Raw genomic sequence first — 23,884 nt, 5'->3', positions numbered from 1 at the left:
TAAAAAGGGTCAACATGACAGATTCCCAAAAACAAAGCCAAAGCATCTTGATCACCCCCGGTGGCTGGCTAGTAGTATCGCTCATAAACCTGCCCCCCTCTGTTTGCAGATCAATGTTGCTGCACAGAAGCTACAAATTCTGTAGTCTGAGCACAGTTCAGTCCCCCACTTAATCTTCAATAATGGATCCTACACTTTGCATAAGACAGCTTGGTGTTTTCTCTTGTTTGATCCCTGCTTGTAAACTGCCACCTATTTCATTTGTTATTGACAGCCTCTAAGCCCGATCTGCAGTGAGCCGTCAGCATCACATATTCACACAACATGTTCGCATGTGCTGTTAAGACTCACTGTGAGGCCAGCCGGGGCCTGCGTAGACTCATGCTGTAGCTCCTCTTCCAGCTCTTCTTGCCCTGTCGGTTCCTGACTCCGTCCTCCTGGTCCATCATCTGCTCCAGCAGGGTCTGGTCATCAGCATTGAGCGGAGCAACGCTGATGTCTCTGACTGCCCTGAATTCACCACAGTTATTCAGGTGTTCGTTCTCCAGTCGGAAGAAGTTCCACACAAAACGTCTGGGAAGGAGAAAGACTGAGTGTCAGATGACAAGTTCACTTACATGCTGTACTTCACATCTTTTCAGACTTATAGTGAAGAGTCTGAATGAATGTCCCTGGATTCTAGGAATGTATTACTGACATTTTATAGTACAATGTATAAGTGGCAAATTGACAGAGTCACTCCATACTGTTAGTTAGCTAATATGTTCGTTCTCATTAAAGTGCCTTTACTAGACTGCATTTCTCTGTTTTACCTTGTTTTACTACTGCATCTGCCGGGTGTGGTGAGGCAGAAAAATTTGCTCAACACAATAATTGCACAGCTGAGATGAAGAGGCTTCAGCTTGGCACAACCGTATTTTGATATCAACACTGATATGTGACAGCTTTGGAAATATAAACAGACATATAGTGGTTGGGTTTGCAGATTTCACATGTCCTTGAAGACACATGAAGAGTGGACTGTTGGCAGTGGTGGAGGTCTTCACTCTCTGTGAGTGCCTTTCTAATTCTAACACAACAGAGGATTTCCACATCTGCAAAAATATACAAAAAGCAAGAGTTGCACACATAAACAATAAGAAGAAAAGTAAAGTCATACTCGGAGAAGGCATTTCCACCTCTGTGCAAACACAACCACCGTTTCCAAAAGTATTAGTATTATGTCTAAATACGCCTGAGTGTACCTGAAGTGTCAGCATCGCCTCTCAGTCATCACTTATGACTCACTAGAAGTGTGTGGTGGTACCTGGAGAAACCATGTGTGTATGCGCCTATTTTTTTCTTATTTTTATTTTATCGAGTCATCAGCCTTTGGGTAGTGGGCTTGGATCCCCCATGCTGTTAAAGTGCGCAGAGCGACAACACTGCTGTCTCCGTCTCTCTCCTGTTTTCTGTCTGTGTTATGTCACCATGTTCTATACTCACTGAGAAAGCGTCAGATAATTTGTGTATCTGCTTCGTGATTTGGATCCACTCATGTAAATCGAGCCAGCAGTTTCTGCGTAATCCTTCCAACCAACCAACAAAAACACCGACAACCTGGACTGAAAACTTCACATCTCCAGCAGGGGTAACAAGGAGAGACAAGGGATGACGAAGGAAAATGAAGTAACTGAGTGTACCTAAAGACCTCCAATGGGGCCAGTATAGTTGCCAGTATATCAGAGATGCCAGGCAACCCAGAGACCATGCTAAGGGAGACAGTTAAAGTCCACGAAAAACGCAACAGCACGTCCTCCACTATGGCGCTGTAGTAATAGGCCTGGAGGGAGAGACAGAAGACACCATCACATGATGTTTATATTCTCAGGGACTCACAATGAAAGGGTGAAACGAGTGCATCAGCCTCCAGCACATGGAGGCTCTGCCCTGCATGGAGAAATACCTTCTGTGGGTAGACTATCTCCTCTCTCAGAAAGGTATTCTCGCCTGCGTTGCGGTCAAACAGGCCCCAGTCCATCTTTAGATCCCAGACCAGCGTGTAACATGAGCTGACCACTAAACAGCTGATATATAAGTAGAAGAAGATCTGGGCGTCAGCGTGGGATTCAGCTGAGGAGTGAGAGACGAATGTGAAGTTAGACAGCTGGTTTAGCATCACGTTTAAAAAAAAAACAAAAAAAAACGAATCAAAGATTTTTCAATGTTTTCTAATATCACAGACACCTGCACAGAGGATTAAACTATGAGCAAGACCATCCCAAAACTATTACAAGACATCTTTAACATCTATATAAAGACGATTTATCTAAAGCTAATACTTAAATACAACTCTTTCTATTTCTTTCTCTTCCTATTTGACCTGTTCTTAGTTTACCTACTAATAAATAATAAGAAAGGCTGCTTTATACAAAACACTTTTTTATCATTCTCAGAGTGCTAAGAGCTTCATCATCTGTCATGTGGAACTGTTGACTGCAGACGCTGTAGGGTGGCAGTGAACACATTTAAGGAACTATTTAAAAGAGGCACAGAGATCATGAAAAATAAAAGCTTTAAGTTACAATAATCTGTTACATAAAAGCTGGTTTTCTAATAATGACCACTGTGAGTAGCCCTCAGCACTAGGGATACACAGCATTGAATTTTTGCCAATATTCATTATTTTCCAACTCTTGCTGGCTGATTGCTGATGCAGAGCCATGCACACTTTTTCTTCCATACTTTTTGCAGAAGTCCTCGGGTCTCCAGACCTAACCTAACGCGAGCTGGGGAGTTCTTACTTTGTGACGTCACTAGTGTCGTCAATCTTCTCTAAGGCGCATCATCATTTATCATCATCCCTTCTGTGAAACCAGAAAACTACTGAGGCATTTTTATGACGAGCACATGTTTTACCATCATTCAAAACACTGCTTCTCACGCTCTTGAAGCTGTTTGTAAGGAGGGAATTTGCATGCTTTTTTCTATTTAAAAACTAATGTGAAATTATGGAAAATATGCTTTAAAAAAAAAAAAAAACTAGTGAAAATTAGAAACAAAGGCCTGCCTCGAACACAGGTGTGTTTCATACAAACTCCCATCATGCTCTGCGATGATATCTACCTTTATGTGTGCTGTATAGGGCAGCGAAGGTGACAACGAAGAAGGAAGTGGAGTATTTCCCTGCATTAACCAGGTGAGGGAAGGCTCGTTTGGTGTCCCGGTAACGTCGCAGACATTGGATGAATCGGAACCAAGCGGGAAGACACTGGATCACCGCACGGACGCCGTAGGAGTAGGAATTGCACACATCTTTACCTGCAGAGAATGACAACGCACATCATATGGTCATGGTGAGGGGTGTTTCTATTACCATGGCCATCCGAACCGAGGTGCGTTCAACTGTTCAGTCTCACCTGCACTGCTGATAAGCCCGTCATGCTTCTTCCAGTCCAGTTCAAAGCTGTAGAAACAGATCATGTACTCCAGGTCCATCAGAACCACCACCAGAGAATTTAACTGGTCAGCCAGCCAGAAGTCTGCAAAGCCAACACGATGAAATGGAGCCGTCACCACTCGAAACTGTCAGAGAGGGAGAGAGAGGACAGTGTCAGTCTTACACTATAGAATAAACACCTCATTGTTGTATGGCTCCGTGCAGACAGAGACGGTGACAGAAACTTAACAGTCAATGTTTATATACCAAGAGTTTAAGCAGCCAGAAGCGTGACTTGTAGTAGCAGGTCTTGAAGGGGTTGATGAGGAAGAGGAGGAAGAGGCCGTATAGAGCCAGAGGGTTAGCCTGCATTGGTACCGGGATGCTTTCGCTGAAGAGACAGGACAGCAGGCTGACACACCACAGCACCCCCAACAGACCTGCAATCTGCGCACACACACAAACACAAAATACACAATATACTGTACATCAGCTGTGAAATCAAGAACAAATGAATATCCAACACATTATCCAGAGCCTGCAAAAGTTAGTTAATGGAAATATTCCTGGTAATAAAGTCAAATTAAATGAATATGTCACTTTCATGTTTGTATGTGTGTGCGCGTGTGTGTTCATACCTCAAACAGATGCTGGTGGGACAGGTTGTTTCTGGGGTTGAGTTCAAATATGAGCACATGGTTAACTCCTGCCTGCCTCCAGCCATATGTGTTAATGCCTGTATGGTAAAAATAATGAACCAACAGACAGTCAGACAGACAGACAGACAGACAGACAGACTGCTGGTGCATTGTGTGATCATAAAAGCTAAACAGTGAGACTGAAAAGGGTTTGACTTTACATTTTTTGCAATGTTAGAACAGGAAGTCATTCAAGCATAGGTGGTAGAGAAACACATCTGTGTGTGTTTAACTGAAACTGTAATTTATATAACATTATCATAGCAGTAGTGGATTTTCTTTCTCATGTATTACTGAGATACAACTACGATTGTTTTCTTAACTTCCTGAACGGAAACTTGCCTTCCCCCCTTAGCATTGTAATGTGTGTGGACGTGTGTGTAGCAGCTGAAGGGACAAAAATCTGTTTACACAATCACATTGTGAAGACCTGCCTTACTTATGGAGACAAAATGCAAATCCCCACGATGTAAATCATTAGACTTGCTTTGAGGTTAGACTGAGGTTAGGGTTAGGGTTTGGTTAAGGTAAGGCTTAGGATTAGGCAAGTAATATTTATTGTTATGGTTAGATGGTGGTTAAGCCTCCAGGAAATTAATGTAAGTCTATGTAATGTCCTCAGAACACGTGCTTGTGTGAGTGTGTGTGTGTGTGTGTACCTAACAGGAAGAGGAATTCTATTAACAGGAAGCCTCCTCTGTAGATCCTGACCATAGGCCAAACATCAGCACTACGGATCACCACAGCTCCTAGTGAGACATGGAAAAAGAGTGAATACATGAACGGAGACGGAGACCAAGGAAGAATGACAGAAGTGAAGACACTAACACCAAATCATTCAGAATACACTCTATGTTTATAAACCCTGACCCACATACACACATAGACTTTACTTAAGAGGGCTTCCCAGGTGTATTAACTGCCGTTGACCCTTTATAGCATTCATAATATCTATTTTTTTTTTTTTATCCCTCTGAGAGAGTGACACCATCCATGATCGATTAGCTGGTGAACGATCTACCCCTCCAGCCTGCTGACAGCTGCACATACTGTGCAGAGGAACACAGAGAGGGGCAGTTTGTTCATGCTCTGGTATCACGCCTCTCCTGTGGTTTGACCTCTCCCGTTTGCAATGCAGGCCTACTTGTGCCATTGCTTGAAGCTTGTAATTGCACCTGGTTGGTCATTCGGTACTACATTAGTTTTCATTTCGATAGGCATTTTACAGCAGAACACGCTGTTTCCACTGCACATTTGCATTTCAATTTTGTTTATCTGCACAAATCAAACAAATAGACACTGAGAATCTGTCTATTCCCTTAGTAATATAATATTCACAATGTCAAAGACAAATACTGTGAATGTAGTGACATTAAAAAAAGTCTGTTTTAAACACAAAAAACACACTCCTTCCTCATTTAGAAGCAGTGATTCATTTTTTTTCTTCCTGAAACATAAGCAAGTATGTTCCCCCTGACCAAAATATTGCAAGTACATTTCAGCCCTGGACACACTGACCTGTCAGATTCCAGGAAGTAAAAAAGGAGGAAGCATGAGAGGATTTAAAAGTTTCACATCATAAAATCTTAAAGGTGTTTATGAATGTGTGTTACCTGTAATGACCACAGTGACTATTAAGACGAGGAATACTCCGCAGTAAAGCCCGACTCTGAAGGTGGTCCAAGCCGGAGCAGGCTGCAGGCAGACGGAGAAACACAATGAACACCTCAGAGCACGCTGCCCTGCTATTGGTCTCCACTCTTATTTTTATATTGGATCATGTGCACGATGTTATTATGTCACAGACCTAATAATACAAAATAGTTTTGACAAAAAATAACCTCCACATTTATGGCAATAAGAGACTGTGGTTCAAGGCGGGAGTAGGAGTTGTTGGAAGAGCGTAGAGGTACAGGACATGGCTTCTAGTAGAACTTGTACGACAGACTATCTTGACAGGGCAGCAAAATTCATACTGATCACATTTTTGATTTGTGATCACATGTTATTACTACACATTTTTGTTTTATGAAGTTGAACATCCAAGTCAGTCATTCATGAATGACCAAAAAGTGGAACATCTGTTCAGTCATGTTGATGGTGGATGGTTTTCTGATCTTTCACAGGAGCAGTCTCTGTGTGTGTGTGTGTGTGTGTGTGTGTGTGTGTGTCAGACCTGTGCAGCTCCCAGGGGAGGTACCCTGAGCCTCTTCATGGCCCTCTGTCTGTCACCACCTTCCAGCTCAGTTGTAACCAACGCCTAAGACATGATCAGAGAGAATGACAATAACTGATGATAGACATAATTTATACTGATATACTGCATCATAATACTGACCATGTGGACCTTGTACAAACTGCTGTACTTCACAAAAGCTGATGCCAAACAAGTCTATGTAAACTGCAGAGAGCTGACACAAATATGGACGGGTGTGTGCACCTCAGTCTCAGAGATGAGCTGCGTGATCTTCTTGCATGTGTAAAATGGAGCCACTTCGACATGGGCCACCCTCCAGTCGGCCCCCCTCGACGTCTCCAAAATTTTATCATGCTTCTTCAGGATCTTCCTGAAACCAGTGAAGTTTAGGTTCTACAGAGACACAGAGAGGGAGAGATGAAGAGGGATAAGAAAAGTCAAACCTGTCCAAACCAGCCAATCAAACACAGCCGATGAAAGAACTTTATAAGCTAAACAGGACAAAAGGCTCTGCATGTGCTGCAGCTGTGTTTAATAAAGCAAATAAAATATACATTGTAATAGTGGCTTAATCTAAACATGTAATTATCACCACATCCTACTGAAATAAAAAATACCTAAAAGCTGTTGTGTGGTGAGATAAACTACCACCAACAGGGTAAAGAGCTCTGCAAAAGCTGCCCAACTGAAAAACAAAAATTTATTAATTTATTATTATGTATGAAAACTATTAATCACTCCACCACACCCAAATTTTTTCCTGCCAGGCCACGGGGGGAATCGAACCTGTGACCCTCCAGTCACAAGCCGCTTTTCAAACCTCTAGACCACAGCTGCCCCCCATTTCTTTGCATTTTAGCCATTTCTGAAACTTATTACAAGGAAGTTGGCAGTCAGAGATCCAATATGCAGCTACTGTTAGAAGAATAAATGGCTGGTTGAAACCAAAGAGTGACACTCGTGCCTGATTTATCACACAGACTACATAACTGCTTGTTTCAGCCTTAACAGCCTATTGTGGCGCCAATTAATTTCCCCTCAAGTAGCAGTGTTTGTCAGACTATGACGTGTTCTAGTCTCTGTACGACAACAGAGCTAAAAGAAGCTAAACAGCCCAGTAGAGCTGAGGGGAACTGTAGAGTTGGTGATAATTCTTGTGGGACTTTGGATAAAATGTTTTAAATTACTCACCTTTGTCCCTGCCAAATAAACTAAGAATACAAAATAAACAGCTATTGAAATAAAATAAACAGTAAATAAATGGTCATCATTGACAGCTATAAACCAGTCCAGGGTGTACCCCGCCTCTCGCTCGTAGTCAGCTGGGATAGGCTCCAGCTCCCCTGCGACCCTCACAGATGAGCGGTATAGAAAATGGATGGATGAATGACAGCTATGAAGCTCATGCACCTTGTTTCTCTGCATGTCCACTGAGAGTTGTGTGCGTGTGAATGTGCACCTGATAGTTCTGCAGCAGTATGAGGCTGAGGTAGAACTCAGAGAAGGCCAGCTGCAGGTCCTTAATGTTTCTGTGTTTGCATCGCTCTTGCTGCGACAGGGCAAACACAGTCTTCCTTCTCCTCAGGCCACGGCCGTTAGCCCAGCTCTCCCTCTGGGCGTCCAGAGATGACTGCAGCTCGTTCTGTAGTGTGGCGAATCGCCGCTGAGCCTCAGCCAGTTTTTCTGAAGGGAAGAGGGGGGGAACAAGAAAATGACGACACAAAGCCAGTGCAGAACAATAAGTCCAGCAGAGTCACATCTAAATGTAAACGTGTGTGTGTGTGTGTGTGTAAAGCGGTGACACTGGTTATAGTCATGACATTACCAGAGTAGAAGGTGTTGATTTTGGCCAGTTCTTTTTCACACGTCTGGAAGAATTTCTCCTCAAACTTGGCATAGTACCTCTTGACTGTATCCTCATCTGTGACTGTAAGAAAATATGAGTTGCTAGATTAGAGAACCGTCAAGAACACATCGCAAACCATTTGTGTTCACAACACTGATCAAGCCACGTGAATGGACCTGAACGTAGCTGGATGTTAAACAGGAGAACGGAGAGACAAACGGCGAAGAAGGGACAGCAGAAGAAGAAGCAGGACAAGCGGACGACTGTGTGCGTGAATGTGAATCCCTATGTGCTGTGTGTGCAGCAGAGCCTCATCCTGTCCTGCACTGACCAGCAGGTGGAGCAGTGAGACAACAACACTGCAGGTTTCTCTTATGCTACACCTACATTATTACAATGTGGAGATGCGGACACACAAAAGGTCACCTTCTTTGCACACAAAGTTTTGTTTTGTTTTGTTTAAATCATATTTTGTCAAATATTTCTCTTTATTCAACAACAGAACATATCTGTGGAGATTCTCAGTCATCCAGGTCATATTCTTTGCGTGAACAACAGAACATATAATAGCAGAATGTTTGCCTGACATAGTAGTAGTTATGATGGCTCTGACTCCAACTTTAATCATACCACACTATTTTGTACTGTGTTTGGTTTATGGATGTATGTGTGCATATGTTTGTATGTATGTGCATGTACACTGTAGATACACATATGTTTGACTTGCTAAGATTCCAGTTCTCTTATTTATATTGGGCTTCCTTAACTTCACCTGTCCATGTTGCCATGGACTTCTTTTCTGACCCATAATCCATCTGTGGATATCTGAGTCATTGTAACATTGTATATACACTATGAACTAGCAGGTTTTTTTCTTTGTTGCTGCTTTAATTTCTCAGAAATAAAATAAAAAAAAAAAAACAAAAAAAAAGCCCACACAGAGTTCTGACCTCAACCCCATCCAACACCTTTGGGATGGAACAGAGATTGTGAGCCAGGCCTTTTGGTCCAACATCAGTGTCTGACCTCACAAATGCTCTGCTGCATGAATGGGCAAAAAATTCCCACAGAAACACTCAAACATTTCGTGGAAAGCCTTCCCAGAAGAGTGGAAGCTGCTATAGCTGCAAAGCTGTCTGTTTATTTAGATTGCAATGACATTTAAGTGCCTGTTTGCATCCCTATACTTTTGTCTGTATCATGCATCTAAAAAAAAATAGATACACATTGAACTATTTGGATCTGAGTTTAACAGAAAGCATTATTAACTTACTAAGATGTGACCAGGCTCATTAGTTCCTAAGATACATATTTGACTAATCTTGGACTCTTGTTCACATGCATGCAGAGTTTTAGGTCCCCAAGATCCCCAAAGATTTTTGACATCCTTCTAAGGTATACATAAGTCTCTGTTCAAACTGACTGCCAAGGAAAAGCGAGCTCAGAATGTTCTTTTCTGGTAGCTGACGTAGTGCTGATGCAGAGATATTTAACAAAATGAAGATGGAATGTACGTTTAAAGACTGAGAGATGAGTCTAATAAAGCTTTGGTTGCAGTGTGTACTAGACTGTACTTCAGATGTGACTGTGAGAAGAACATTATCACTACGATGTGAAGAGAAAAAAAGCAAAAGAAAGCAGATCCATCATCAAACTCTCATCACTGCAGACGTAGGTTTTGGCACACACTGTGAGAATCTGGTCCTAAATTTTTGACACTGTGAGAATTTTGCTACACGGTGTCTTTGGTCACCAAAGCTACAATTCAGCTGTCAGTGGATGTGTCACTGTGAAGCAGCACCACCGTGACCAGACATTTCACCATGTTTCTCTAAAGACAACAGCTTTCGTCTGCAAATATTACACAGTGTTAAGTGGTTTTTGCTGGGTCATGTGAATAAACCAAAAGCTTTCTTAATGTACGGTAATGTAATATTCCAAATATAACAAGTAAAAGGGTCTGATGTGAAATATATTATCACTGTCACTATTCTCAAAAATCAGTGCTTGATACACCTAAAATCAGTTCTAGTAATTTCAGTACATTCAAGCAATTATCATCACAGTAACTCAACACAAGGGAACAGCAATGCCATAGAGCAGCTTTCAAACAGCCAAGACAAGAAAGGCAAGCAGAACTGACAAGACAAATGAAAGAAAGGATCAAGTTTTCCCACCAAAGTTTATGACTGTTTTCAAAAATAACAAGTGACAGCATCAGGTCTGTACAAGTTCAGTTGTTTTGGAGAATGATGTTGATATCAATGTTGTGTTTTATTTGCATGCCAAATACCACACTTAACAGTTCTTGTTCCTCCCATCCAGTCAAATGCCCTTTTTTTTCTTTTTTAGTGTTACCAGAACACAGTCCTGTAATTTCATTCATTTTTGATCTCAACTATTTAAGGTCACACGCTGGCACAGATTCTGGTAAACTTTAATTGAATAGCGGACACAGAGAACCTGTGTGTCCAACCACTAACTTGTAGCCGCTGTCACGTCAACAACAACCAAACAACAGACGGGGCAGGTGGTTTTGAGTCAGGCTCTGCAGACTCAGTGATTCACTGTGTTTTAGACTGGCTGCTTTTAGACAAGACACCAAATTAACTAAATTGGAGTGTCCCAACCACTCCCTCCATCCCTCTCTCTCTCCCTCTCTCCCTCTTCTATCTCTCCCTCTCTCTCTAACCAGCGCACAAACACACAAACAGCCACCACAGTCAGACTACAGTAATCTCCTTATCCCTTTTTGGCCTTATTCGGCTCTTTTCTCTCTGTGTCTCGGCTCATGTCATCATGATTATTATCATTATTATCATTATGACATGTCTGTCTCTCTGTACTAGGCTATACTTTCCATTTGTCAATTGATGTTTTTTTAGCTCTATTTCTCAGCAACACCATGCCTTACTCTCACATACTTACACACACACACACAGCCCAGTGCAGAGGTGTGCCAAGAGCCATCTGAGCTCAGAGGCAGTTGAACAGTATCAAGGGGGAGGAAGCTGCAAACAGGTCAGATTAATGTGTGATTCTGTGTTTTCAGGTATCTTAAGGTTTCTGTATTCACCTCGATACAAAGGAAGTACATGGAATGTTTGTCATTTTGACATACTACAGCAATGGGAACAATCCACAATAACATTAAGTAATTCACAGCAACACTGTCAATAAACTCATGTAGATCACCTGCAGCAGACTGTCCTGTCCAGCTGAATAGTCTACTGCGGCGGAGACCGACTTCAATGAGAAAATTTCAAGACAGCATCACAATCATGCAAGCAGACACGCAGATCTTTTCCACTCTGGGTACAGAATGCATTGCAGATGTAACTAAACCTATCAAAAGAAAGTGGCCCTATGAGCATGTGGGCTTCAATGCATCTCTCTGCCCGGGAGCTTGCAGTGTACTGAAGAGCTACAGGCCTTTGAGCTTGCCTGTGAACACTGCAGGTCACACAGGGGTGGCAGCCATGCACCTGGAACAGACGGAGCACGTGCTGCAGGATTTCGTCCCAGTGAAGCTGGCCGAGTACTTGCAGGATCGCATGTTGAATGAGTCCAGCATCAAGTTGGAGTCCACGAGGATGGTTTCAGTTCAGGCTAGGCTACAGCAGGTCAGCCGGTTCAGTTTAGTTTCTCACAAATGGTTTGTTCATAATGCAATTGTAACTGCCTAATTCTGTAAAATCACATCTTTCTCCACTGTAACTATAACAACGACAACAAAAAAAATATTCATGTCCTTGTGGTGTGGTGTCACCATTAAAAGTAACTGCTGCACAGTCTGTCTCTGTTTGTCTTTTCTCAACAAATCCTCATAAATGTGTAATCTGTAAGTTTGTCCTGGATTTTAAATACTCAGCGTCAGTGACATTTAATCTAAATGATTATGGGACATAGCTTATTTAATGATAAAATGAAAATTAAAAAGGACAGGTAATAATAGATAATGACTAATTTTTTTATGACCCTGTCAGTCAAAAAGAAGCACAGAGAAAGTCAAAGTCTTACAACAACTGCAGAACACTTCAATGGGTTTTTGAGGTCAGTCTGTGTTTCATCATTTTGCAAGCTTTCACTGATAGTGCAGCTAAAAACTCAAGTTATAGAATTCTGTTTAACAGAGCAGCTGATAAAGTCAGTCACATGGAGAAAAGGGAGACAAACATGGAGAAAGATACACAGCAATGGAAAGGGACAGAGCAAAAAATCCCCTCAAAAAACAACAGATCATTAGTGAGGTCATGGTACAAGATGGAGGGATAAGTGGAATCATAGATGGTTAGTGGGATTAGCATACTAAGCTTGTGTGTCCACGTGAAACTATAATACTATAATAGTATCTTTAAACTCTGTTCTCTCAACAACTTCTCCTTCACTGTGTGTACATTTATATTGATGATGTTACTGTAAATCTGAGACAATTTGATAGTTTAAGCAGGAAACTCCAGTATCTTCCAAGTTTCACAATTTTGCAATCGAGTCATACAGCTTAAATGACCAAGTTCAGTCAATACAAGGCAACGAAGCAAGAGCAGGTGTTTGTAGGACACTGAAGGACAACTGTATATGTCCTTAATGATTGTCCAGCTGTACCTCAAAGCCAAGTCAGAGAAACAATATTAACTGAAGTAAGGGGGGGCAGGGGGGCGGGGGGGTGGAAGGAACAGAATCACAGTCAGTGTGGGAACAAATAGTTGGGTGGATTTATTCATTAGTCAGAAGACGAGAATGGAATAATCTGTGAATCATACCATCACAGTAGGTAGCAACATGTGACTACAGACTTCTGCATATAACACAGAACCATATATGGGGACAGTGTTGGACCTCAGGGACCAGGCTGCAAATGAGTGATTCGGTGACCCATATCAAGAATACATAAGGTCAGCCACAACAACATGCAGAGGTTACATGAATAACATTCATAGACTGTAAAAAGATGGATCTGCCCGTAGTACATAACACACCATGCTGCTGTTTGCAAACTGTCAGAGAAACACCAGAACAAGACTAAGAGTCCACAGTCATACTAGCAGCACCAAGCACAGAGTTGCTTTGAGCTAAATGCCAATGTTTTCATTACATGCTCACATTGACAAGTCTAATGCTGATGTTCAGGAGGAATAATGCAAATATGTTCACCATCTCACTTTTCATTTACTAATTAGCAATAACTACAAAGGACAGCTCACGAGAATGTCATGACTTTTCTGTATGTGGTCATGAATCCAAATGCTGGGAAAAGACAAACTTTCTGACTTGTAAGAGTTTTGGATTTAACCTCAACCTTCAAAAACAACCTCCATTTTACTGTTTACAGCGTTAGAAGAATTCTACTTCAGCATGATGTAAGCATCCTAAGCCAAGTGAGAACAGGTTATCTGTTCAGAAAACACAGGTTTAAGCAATCTCTGATTGCAATTTACTGTGAAGTAACGTGTAATTTAATGACAGCCTGACAGTGTTTGCAGATTGCTAGAATACCAGCAACATCATAGTATCATCAGGACGCTATGAATAGAGCCTAACAGATATTATGTTGAATGCTGTTTACGTGAACAATGTGATAATCATTTGAGAAAAATGGCAAAGCGGCTGAACACCTACCTAATCACAGAGGCTCTCCCATAGGACAGTTAGTACAATTCCTAATTATGTGACAGCCACATAGAGCTGTGTCCTATTGCATAACACTGACAGATCAAGAAACTTCAGGGGTACTGTGTGCGTTTCCAAGTGTCATGGGGTTAAATCCAACCCACACCTCACAATCCCTGCGCTCCATCACGTCAAACGATTACGGGCCAAATAACCTGTGATTTAAAGTAGAGAAATGACCCATTTTGATGATAAAAGTGGATTTCAAAAGAAGCAGTCAGAGCGAATGGGTTCGATGACGAGCACCGGAAGACGTGCGCTGACCTGAGTTTAGGTGAACTCAGACCTTCAACGTGTCATCAAGATAACCAACACCTTTAACGGTGCTGTTTTGGTCACAGAAAGCTGCTAACGCTGAGCTGTATCACAGGCTCGGGCTGCTGTCCTAACAGTATAAAAATTCAGAATAAACCAAGACATAAATATCCATCAACTTTTATAAACTACAGCTGTGGGTTGGCAAGAATCTGGCAACACAATACACATAACACAAGGGTTACAATTCAGTATATTTCAATATACTATAATACTGTAAACAAGTATTATGTTTCAAAGGCCTGCACTCTTTGTGTTTACACTAGTGGTACGTGCTGACGTCTTGTGTCTCAGTTCATGTTGTTGCCTTGCGGTGGAAGAGTCAAACGGCTAAAGACACTGTTCTGTAGCTCACTGGGGTTTAAACACAACACAATATGAGCCATGGCTTAGAATGATTATTAAATCGTTTAATCGTGATTTTCAAAGACATTCCACCTAGGGGACAGCAGAGGCAGGGGTACTGCAAATAGCTGAATCATCTTTATATCTAAATGTGCTCAAGAATTCACATAAATAAAGAAGCGCAAATTAAAATACAACATTTTAAAAGACCAGTTATGTGTTAATATCACCCACCAATCACAACAAATCATCAGGTAGAGACAAACTATTAGTCTCTTTATTTCCTTTACCATGTAAAGTGCCTTTGTGTGTCTATTAAAGCACCTTATATCTATTATAATTATTACTGACAGTGTGTTTTTTCTCATGTGTTTGGGAAGGTGGTCCTTCAATTAAAAAAAAAACACATGCTAACAGCTTTATCTCTACTGTTGTGTGTGTTTGTCAAGTGGGTCAGCAAGTCTGATGACCTCTTGAGAACTAATAGCTCACATAACAACACATGACACCAGATCAATAGGCAGCTGGCAAATCTCCAAGTGAAGCTAACTGCAGTCTGAGCAACCTGTGCAACATGTTATATGAGCTATATGCAGGTTGGGCTCGGCTTGATTGGCAGGCGTGTCTCATTTTTGACGCTTCAGTAAAAACATTACTGTGTTTTGTGATTTGTTCTGAGGTTTATGCTCGGTTACATCATATAACTGACTGAAAATAGACCCTTTAAGTGGTGAAACTCAATTTTGTCAAAATAAAATGAAAGGATAGATACCCAGAAAAACCATATTGTGCTAGTCACGTTGTTTTGTATTGCTTTAAGAGGGAGCAGTGCAGGGGCACAAAGAGGCCTGTCATTACATGATGAAAAATAAGGCCTCTGATAACTGTTTTTAAGACATTTTAAGACTCTTTGAGGCCTTAAATTGTGGTCACACTGTGGCTGTTGTTAGTGCTTTTTTTTTTTTTTTTTTACAAAGACACATAGTTAAGCAATAATGCAGGATGAGGTAGTGCCACATAAAAAGTAATTGAGGAGCTGGAGGTAAAGAACTGCACATGCCAATTTTGACAGCAAAAAGAAGAGGCATGTTTTCTACCATGTCCATTGTCTGTTTTCTATAGCAGAGCAGTTATGTGACTCACAGAACCAATCATAATGTTTGTTCACCGTAACTTTGAGATAGAAAACCCCTGACCCACTGAGCTTACAATTTGACAGCATCTGTGCCAATTTCACATATCTCCAAAATGCAAATCAGCGTGAGTAAGTTTCAGTCACTCAGTCTACGCCACGAGGTACTGCAGTATGAATGTTAATATTTGCTGGGCCCAAATTTTGAATGAGAATTTGAATCAACACAAAGGCACTTATTAGTCTTCACAAATATGGTCGAACTCAAGGAGGAGGGCAAAAGACTGCCCAAACCATGCAGCTATATTTTAGCTTTTGTAATATGTAGCTGATGCCTTTAAATATACAAAATGAAGTGTGCAGGTGGTAAACTCATCTTAAATTCCACCCTTGCTGCCGAAACACACGTCCACATTTGTAACTTGGACTGATTTCCATGGCGGAGATACGCATTCTTTCCCTGTACTTCCATGTTGGACCATTCAGCTGGACAGATGTCCCACCCATGAATAGATGTGACTGGACAGATTCTGGTAGCTGGTGTGTTCTGGGAAACTCATCTTTCTGTCTCCTCATTCTATTTGCTTCTTGAGATTTTCTTGTGAAAGCCTAACCACTTTGTAAAATTACTTCTTATTACTGCTAACTACTTTTTATTCACAAACTAGTATGCCTTGACTTGTAAGCCCTGACTATCATGGTTTTTCTGTCTGATAATTATTTTTTATTCCCTGTTGTTTCACCATCCAACATGACAGCTCATGAATGCAACGCAATGCTATGTGGCAGCTCAACGGCAAAACTCTGGCATCAGTCCTTCACTTCAGCACTGGAATGCAGCACCAGGAAGGACTGACAGATCAGTCCTCCATATTAAAACTTCAAAACTCTGGAATTAACTAAGTTCAACCACAATCATCCTAGCAAAAACGCATTTAAAAATTAAAGCATCACTTGCATGACTTGAGAAATGTAGTTAGGGGATTTACTGCTCTGAATCAGCAAAACCATCATCCATCGCAACTTTCTGTTTCCATCTACAGCAGCAACTCCACATTCCTTATAGCAAGTGCTATCATCAGCCAGCCAGTGTGTGTGTGTGTGTGTGTGTGTGTGTGTGTGTGTGTGCGTGGACACGTATTCCTGTACTTGTGGGGACAAAAAATATTCTATTTATTTATATTTATTTACACAGTCACATTGTGAGGACCTGCCTAATGGCAGGAAATGAATGTAAATCTATGTAATGTCCCCAAAAGTGACGGAAACAAGACTCTGTGTGTTTGTGTGTGTGTGTGTGAAAGAGACAGAGATAGAGAAAGAGCGAGCGTGCGTGCGTGCGTGAGCATGACTGTGAGTGTAATACCTTCAACAGAAGGGGCCTGGTCCTGAGCAGCATACAGCATCTCTTTGAAAGCCTGCAGACATGAGAGAGAATTCATGAAATTATGAATGAAACAGGACTTAAGTTCCATCACCACTAGTTAGGCCTATTATATACAGCCAAATGTCTCCATTTATGTACCCTTAGATATCATTATATAAATATGTCATAATAAATAGTACACTGTCAAGCTCAAGCGAAACTTTTAGTGTGAGGCAACTACATTCTTCAAAGCAATGAATTATGGGAAGTTTCCTGTTGTGTAAATATTAATGCTACCAAGTGTAATACCATCGTTGGTATTAAACACATAAATTAACTTGAATCCCACAATGCCAACGTCAGCAAATATTATCCCGAGCCTCTAGGTCAGGCATGTCTAACCGGTCCACAGGAGGGCCGGTGTGGCTGCAGGTTTTCTTTCCAACCAAGTAGCAGCACACCAGACTTGACTCATTTAATCAACTGATCTCCGTCTTCAGACAGTTGATTGGTCAAACGGTGTGCTCTTGGTTGGTTGGCACAAAAACCTGCAGCCACACCGGCCCTCCTGTGGACCGGTTTGACACATGTGCTCTAGGTGTATGGATGATCCAAGCCTGCACCAGCACATGTCAGACGAACATGAGAGGAGGTTCAAGGAGGTTCAAACACGAATGGAAGAATGGAAAGTGTCTTGTTCATGGACCGTTAAACAGGGTGGAGGACTGTATGCGCAGAGCCTGAGCCTGGGTTAACCAGTCACACAGCTAACTCTTTAAATAGTACAGCAGCCTGCAGTTCAAACAGCTGAACTGATAGCCAACCAGTACCAGAAATCCAACTCTGAAGGTGCGACACTGAGCGTCTGGACCAGATCACGAAGCAGGGCTGCTTTATGGCAATATTTACTTTTATATGATTTTTGTTTCAATGCCACAAAGTAGCTTTTTTGTATGATTTTTTGTTTCAGTCTCACAAAGTAGCTTGATTTTTCAAGTATTGACCTTGCTAGCTGAAAACAGATATATTTTTTGTGTGTCTCTGTGTGTACGCATATATGGAGACACAAATGCGTGCACACTTATACACAATCTGCTCCTTAAGATAATGATTTTATCCATATGACCACATTAACACATACAGCAGATCCACCCAGACTACCTGGATTCCAGCTGAAGCCACTGTGAATGTCCAGCTCCATTTATCTCTTTTTTTTATGCTCAGAAAAAAAAATGCTCTGGTATTTTCAGATTTATCTATCTTAGAGTGGAGGAAGTCTAAGATGAAAAGGTCATTTGCCTTAGTGGGTTTGTAGCTGGATGAATATACTTCATTTTATACCTCATTTTCTAATACAAAGACACAAAAACAATGACCCTGAAATGCAAAATTTAATTGTAGTTGCCAATGTAATTGTGCCTTTCTTGCTCTCCCTCCATCCTTTCATAACGCAGTGCTGATGATGCAGCCAGTCAGTGTCCTTCTGCTAGTAAATCTGCAGTGTATGCGGCAGCTTGTCTCGGCTGCAGAGAGGGTGAGCAGACAACAGTCTTTCAGTCTCGGTGAGTACTGGTAGGACAGCAGGACAGTCACCCTCTTTCATCCGTTCTCACTGAAGGGTTAGATAGTAGAGCGGTCAGTCAGTCAGTGTTTCAGAATGCCAGCAGAGCACGAGACCACAACGGCCTTCAGTGTGCAAACCAGTAGTCAAAGAGCAGCATAGCTGGCATTTGCAGCAAACAGCAGAGCAAGTCAAGGTCATGCCATGGCCCACACAGCCAGCCCATACTCTCCGTTTCACTGATGCAGCCACTACAACAGTGGAAACAATAACCACAAACAAACAAACAAACAAAAGAAATCAATAGGAAGGCAGTAAAACGACTCCAATCTCCACTCAGCATTTACAGCTACAGTTACATAGTTGAATTTGTAAGAATTCCTTGATCACCAAAAAGTATAATCAGCTATAAATACAAGAGCAGAAGATTGCAGATTGTATTAGTGTTTTTCTGATATTCCTGTGACAAAAAGGGACCTTTTGTTTTTCTTTTACACGAGAAAGAGAAACGTGCAGATGCACGTATATGCTACCACATGGTTGTGTAGCGACAAAAGAGCATTGTGTTTTCACTGCCTGACTATAAAAGCAGTGCTCTAACCTGAAGAAAGAATTCAGGATCAATAGAAAACTGTTTGCCATTGCAACCTGAGAGATGAAGCACTCAGCATGTAGAGGAGATGGAGAGGAGCTTTTCAATGTTTCAAGCCTTCTGAGTTCAGTTAATGTTGCCATCCACTCCTTCGCCATTTCCAACAAATGCAAATATACACGTGAGCAGAGCAGAAACTAACTCCCAAGTCAGGACTCATGTGTTCTTTCTAATAACACTTTTCCACAAGGGAACCATGTTCAGTCCACACTTCCCAACATGCTGTGTGGGAAACTGTCATCCCTTCAGACAGGGAAGTAAGTAACTGACTCACCATTTTACTAACCAAACTATTAATACTCTACAGTTTCCATGGAAATCTGTGAATATGATTGTTTTTTTAATGTCCTTGTTATTGAAATCACACACACAAATCTGACCAGAAGTCTCTAAGTTAAAGGTTAAACAATAAATGATTTTCATGTAACAGCTGTGGTTTAATGTAACTTCTCAATTGATAAAAAAAAGTGAATAAAGTCTAAATTAGCTTATTGGCTAGTTTCATAACCAATTAATTTATATCTAAAAAGTACTTTATTTTTCTATGATAAAAGCAACTGCATTTTTAATTTGATTTTAATGTGAAGTTAGAGATGATTTCCTTTATAATCTTATCTTTTTAAAATCTATGTAGGCCCCCAAATACAGGCCTGAAGGATAAGTCCTTAAAAAAAAAAAAACAATATTTAAATCCAAAAACACAGCAATGCTCAGTTTCAGTGTATTATTTTCCACAAATACGTAGTTTCCCCCGTAACAAGTATATTTATTTCATGAATCAGGTCTGAGGTCATTACAGCTGGATGCATGGAGTAAAAGGGTTTAGGCTTGCAGATTTTTGCAGACAGATAATAGTGGCCAGTTGAAAACGGGCCCACTCTCTCCTTTTCAGTAGATGTGCGTTGTGATCTGGCATAGTAATGTTATCTTCCACGTGCATCAGTTCCATGGATTTACCTGCAGAGTGAGTCTCAGTGACCTTTATGTCTTTGTCAAACTCCGAAAAAGTCATCAGATTGCTGTAAAGTTCACATTGCACAACTTTCTATCTTGTAATCAGAAATCTTAAAGTAATTGTGCTTTGCAAACTACGTGCCTGATCAGCAACTGGGGGGGGGGGGGGGGGGGCAGACTCTGAGGGGACAGATGGAAACAATATTATAAGAGATAGGCATGACGACACTCCTCAAAGACAAACATAAATTTAGAAGAAGTAAAAGGTCATCTCGTCTTTCAGTCAAAGTTTAGTTAGAAGTAAATCAGCTCTGGATACAGCTGCCATGAAGACACCAACCAGATGGCCCAGCTGGAGAAGCTGGGTGTACTGTTATATGCAGTCATGTGAGGGTGCACTATGTGTGTGAGAGAGAATGTCAGTATTTTCCTTACAAGTTTAAATATTTACCTTGTGGAATACTATAGCTTATCTAGTTATCTGTTACCACCAGAAGAAAGAAACTAGTAAAAACAAAAAAAAAAAAAAGAAGAAAAGAAAAGAAAAAGAAAGGGGAGAGTGGCCAGTAGATTTTTGAATCCATCAGCTACAGTGGCAGGCAGGCTTAAAAAGTATTTCCAACCTTGGCAAACACACATTTGGGTGATAACTGCAAAACTTCACGCTTTCCCACACTTCTCCTGAGGCCCGTAGAGTCTGTGTGTGTGTGTGTGTGTGTGTGTGTGTGTGTGTGTGTGTGTGTGTGTGTGTGTGTGTGTGTGTGTGTGTGTGCTGGCTCAGCATGTGCTAAGGTGAAAGTTTCCAAAACAAAACACACAGAAAAGAGGGCAGCTCTGCTTATCCTCACAGATTACCCTTCTTCTGTCCTTTTCCCCTTCACCTCCCTCTCTTTCTCTCTCAAACACACACACACACACACACACACACACAGGTCCGAGTGTTACCGGCCTTGGTAACTCAGTCAAGGGCATTTTCTCTTCTCTTTCACACACCTCTGCCTTGGTCCAGACACATGACTTGTGGCTGTTGCCTCAGGCAGACTGTAGCACCACAACAGTTGACCATAAATCTGTGGGACTGACCGTGTGTGTGTGTGTGCGTGCATGTGCGTGTGTACCAACCCTCCTGTTTACATTATCATCTCTGCCTAATGTCATCCTCAGTCTCTCATTCTCTGTCACTTCTTTGTGCCTTTTCCTGTCTTTCCTTTGCCTCACTTTGTCCATTTATGCACATTACAATATTCCCCTCAGCCATCCCTTCCTCTGCCCGCTCTCTTCTCTTTCTCACCCCTTCTCTTTTGCTTAATCTCTTTTCTACACTCCCTTCCCTCTGTCTCAGGCCCTCTCTCTTTTCCCTAACCCCCACCCACGAGGAGACAAACACTTCATATCTTGACACCAAACTGTCAGTGGGATTATGAGTCATAACTGGATTATGCTTGCATTTGTGTCCTGCAGAAACCTCGGATCTCGAGGATTTTTCCCTTATTTTTCTAATACCGGCAGCTCACTCTGCTCATATAGAAAGTGTCTTATGAAGGTCTTGCAAAGAGGATAGGAAGGAAGCTGTGTCTTTAAATGTCAAGGCCATAAGGGCATTGCAGCAGAAAGCAGTGTGTGTCCCCAAAATCCTAAGAACTGAGGCTTTTGGAGATGTGTTTGATGCAGCACAGTGTTGTCACGCTTTGTGACGCACAAATGACGCAAACTAAAAGCTAAAGCAGTGGCTTCACACAGTATTACCATCTGATCGAGCAATTCTTTTAACTATGTGGGGATTTAACGGTTCCTTATTTTCTTATAGGTGACAGACTGTAAAGAAACAAAAAACAAAACATGAACAGCTCATTTTAGGTACTGTTGACTGGTAATTTGTGTATTAAAAGACCTCAAAATCAGAATGACGTGACGACCGTATACCAGTGTTTTGGATTTGGTGCTAAGCTACTGCTTGTTTCAATTCTGATGTTCGACTGTGACTGCAGACAATTTATCTCAATTCATATGCAAATTGTTACAGCTAAGCACCCCAAAACCCACAACCGTAGGTCTATCATCATATCATCATATGTTTTTATGTCAAATTAATCTACCACATTATATTCACCATATGAGAAAACTGCAAAAAAATATCCCATCAGTTTCCTTAGAGCCAAGTTTATGTTTTGTCCGAACAACAAACCCAAAGGTTTTCACAGAAGAGCTGAAAATCCTCACGTCTGACAAATTGGCTGCACGTTTGATATTTTTTACATGAGAGTTTAGTATGTGTTTACACACAGATCTTTTTTTTTGATGGAAGTCATGCATCACTTTGACAGACGCACTCACATTTCATGTGGTGCAGCTGGAGTAAAAACCATTTGCCAATTACAAGAAAAATGCTGTATAATCATTTGCATTATTGCAATGGAAAATATTCAGGGTATTGAAATGGGCTTATCATAATTATATCATATAGTTTATCTTTTGCCGATTCCTATTAGCTCTCTGATTTTGTCGGAGGTTTAGTGGTTAGAGATATGGCACTGAGTCATCAGTGTGGGCCTCCTCCAAGGTGCGCCTGCTTTCCCCACACTAAACACATGCATGTTAGCTATTAATAATACTCCTGACACTGTGGCTTCACGCTGCCCCTAAAAGTCAAACAGGTCAAATGCACTGCAATGCACTTTTAACTGCATTATCTTATGCAGTAAAGGGGACAGCAATGGGAACCAAAAGGAGACCTAGTCATGCATGAGCAGTGAGTATGTTTAAGTGTGTGATCCTCTAATACCAGTCAGGTGCTAGCCAGTGCTATCGGCACTCGGTCCAGCTCTTTCACATCTCTCTGACCTTTTTACCCGTTTCCTCTCTTCCCTCTCTCCTTCTCAGTCTGTCAGTGTTAAGATCATTCCTCATTCTCCATATGTTTCCCTTTGGTCCCAGAAAAGGGTTTAATTAGAGTTTATATGGGGATTATGACAGTAACGCCTTTAGAAATGTCAGATTCTCTGCTCTTCTCCCTTTTAATCCTTGTCTTCAAAGTTATTCTTAACTGCCTTCTGTGGACATGTTCTTCACTCTATCTGCATCTATCTATCATTCTATCTATGATGTCTATCCCTCTTCCTCCCCTTCCTGCTCTCTCTGAACCCCCTTTCTCTTCCATTTCTCCTTCTTTACTATCTTTTATCCTCTGCCCTCCATCCCAATCCATGACGGTGAAGGTGGCATTAACTAGGACCAACAACTGGATTAAAAACACACACAAAAGTGGGGTTGCTTCTTTTCTTTCTGCAGTTCTTGACTGAGTATGCCCTCGATCAGGTCTGTCTCACTGCCAGCCCGGGTGTGGAGGCACAAGCAGTGGGTTTGCCCTGTGACCCTAACAATCCAACAACTGCTCTTTCATTTTGCACTCAAATCATTAAGCAGGCAAATATCACATGACCCTGACATATTTACCAGGCTTCAGTGTTCACATGTTCAGTCTCTTGTGAATGTACTGTCTTATATTAAGTGGGCAAAACAAAAAGCCCCTGCTAGGTATGAACTCTACTGTTTGTTTATAGACAGGTTGTGAATCACAGATAAACGTTATTTCACTGCTCTGGTTGACTGTTAGTTATCCATCATGTGCTGACGTGAAATGTTAACAAACCGCCTTTCCTTAACGATCTCGGCCCGCTTGCTTTGTCCCACATCTGAGTGCAATAGCTGTGTTCACAAATGCCCAAACAAA

At 41.4% G+C, this 23,884-nt stretch overlaps 1 protein-coding gene across 1 annotated transcript in view; it reads right to left on the bottom strand.

Moving 5' to 3' along the window:
* Positions 1–23,884, bottom strand: part of LOC124068914 (xenotropic and polytropic retrovirus receptor 1 homolog) — a 38,297-nt gene that overhangs the window by 6,841 nt on the left and 7,572 nt on the right. Inside the window, exons 2-15 of the mRNA XM_046407459.1 lie at positions 16,988–17,039; positions 8,139–8,240; positions 7,773–7,996; positions 6,557–6,706; positions 6,293–6,376; positions 5,730–5,811; positions 4,776–4,865; positions 4,057–4,154; positions 3,686–3,865; positions 3,399–3,564; positions 3,106–3,300; positions 1,946–2,112; positions 1,683–1,822; positions 352–573 (exon numbers count right to left, since the gene is read on the bottom strand). Of these exons, the coding sequence (XP_046263415.1) occupies positions 352–573; positions 1,683–1,822; positions 1,946–2,112; positions 3,106–3,300; positions 3,399–3,564; positions 3,686–3,865; positions 4,057–4,154; positions 4,776–4,865; positions 5,730–5,811; positions 6,293–6,376; positions 6,557–6,706; positions 7,773–7,996; positions 8,139–8,240; positions 16,988–17,039 (1,952 nt within the window). The remainder of the gene's footprint in view (positions 1–351; positions 574–1,682; positions 1,823–1,945; positions 2,113–3,105; positions 3,301–3,398; positions 3,565–3,685; positions 3,866–4,056; positions 4,155–4,775; positions 4,866–5,729; positions 5,812–6,292; positions 6,377–6,556; positions 6,707–7,772; positions 7,997–8,138; positions 8,241–16,987; positions 17,040–23,884) is intronic.

This window comes from Scatophagus argus, chromosome 13 (assembly GCF_020382885.2).
Source record: "Scatophagus argus isolate fScaArg1 chromosome 13, fScaArg1.pri, whole genome shotgun sequence".
Lineage (NCBI taxonomy): Eukaryota > Metazoa > Chordata > Actinopteri > Scatophagidae > Scatophagus > Scatophagus argus.
The sequence above is the reverse complement of the archived record's forward strand: the minus strand, read 5'-3'. Positions and strand labels throughout refer to the sequence as shown.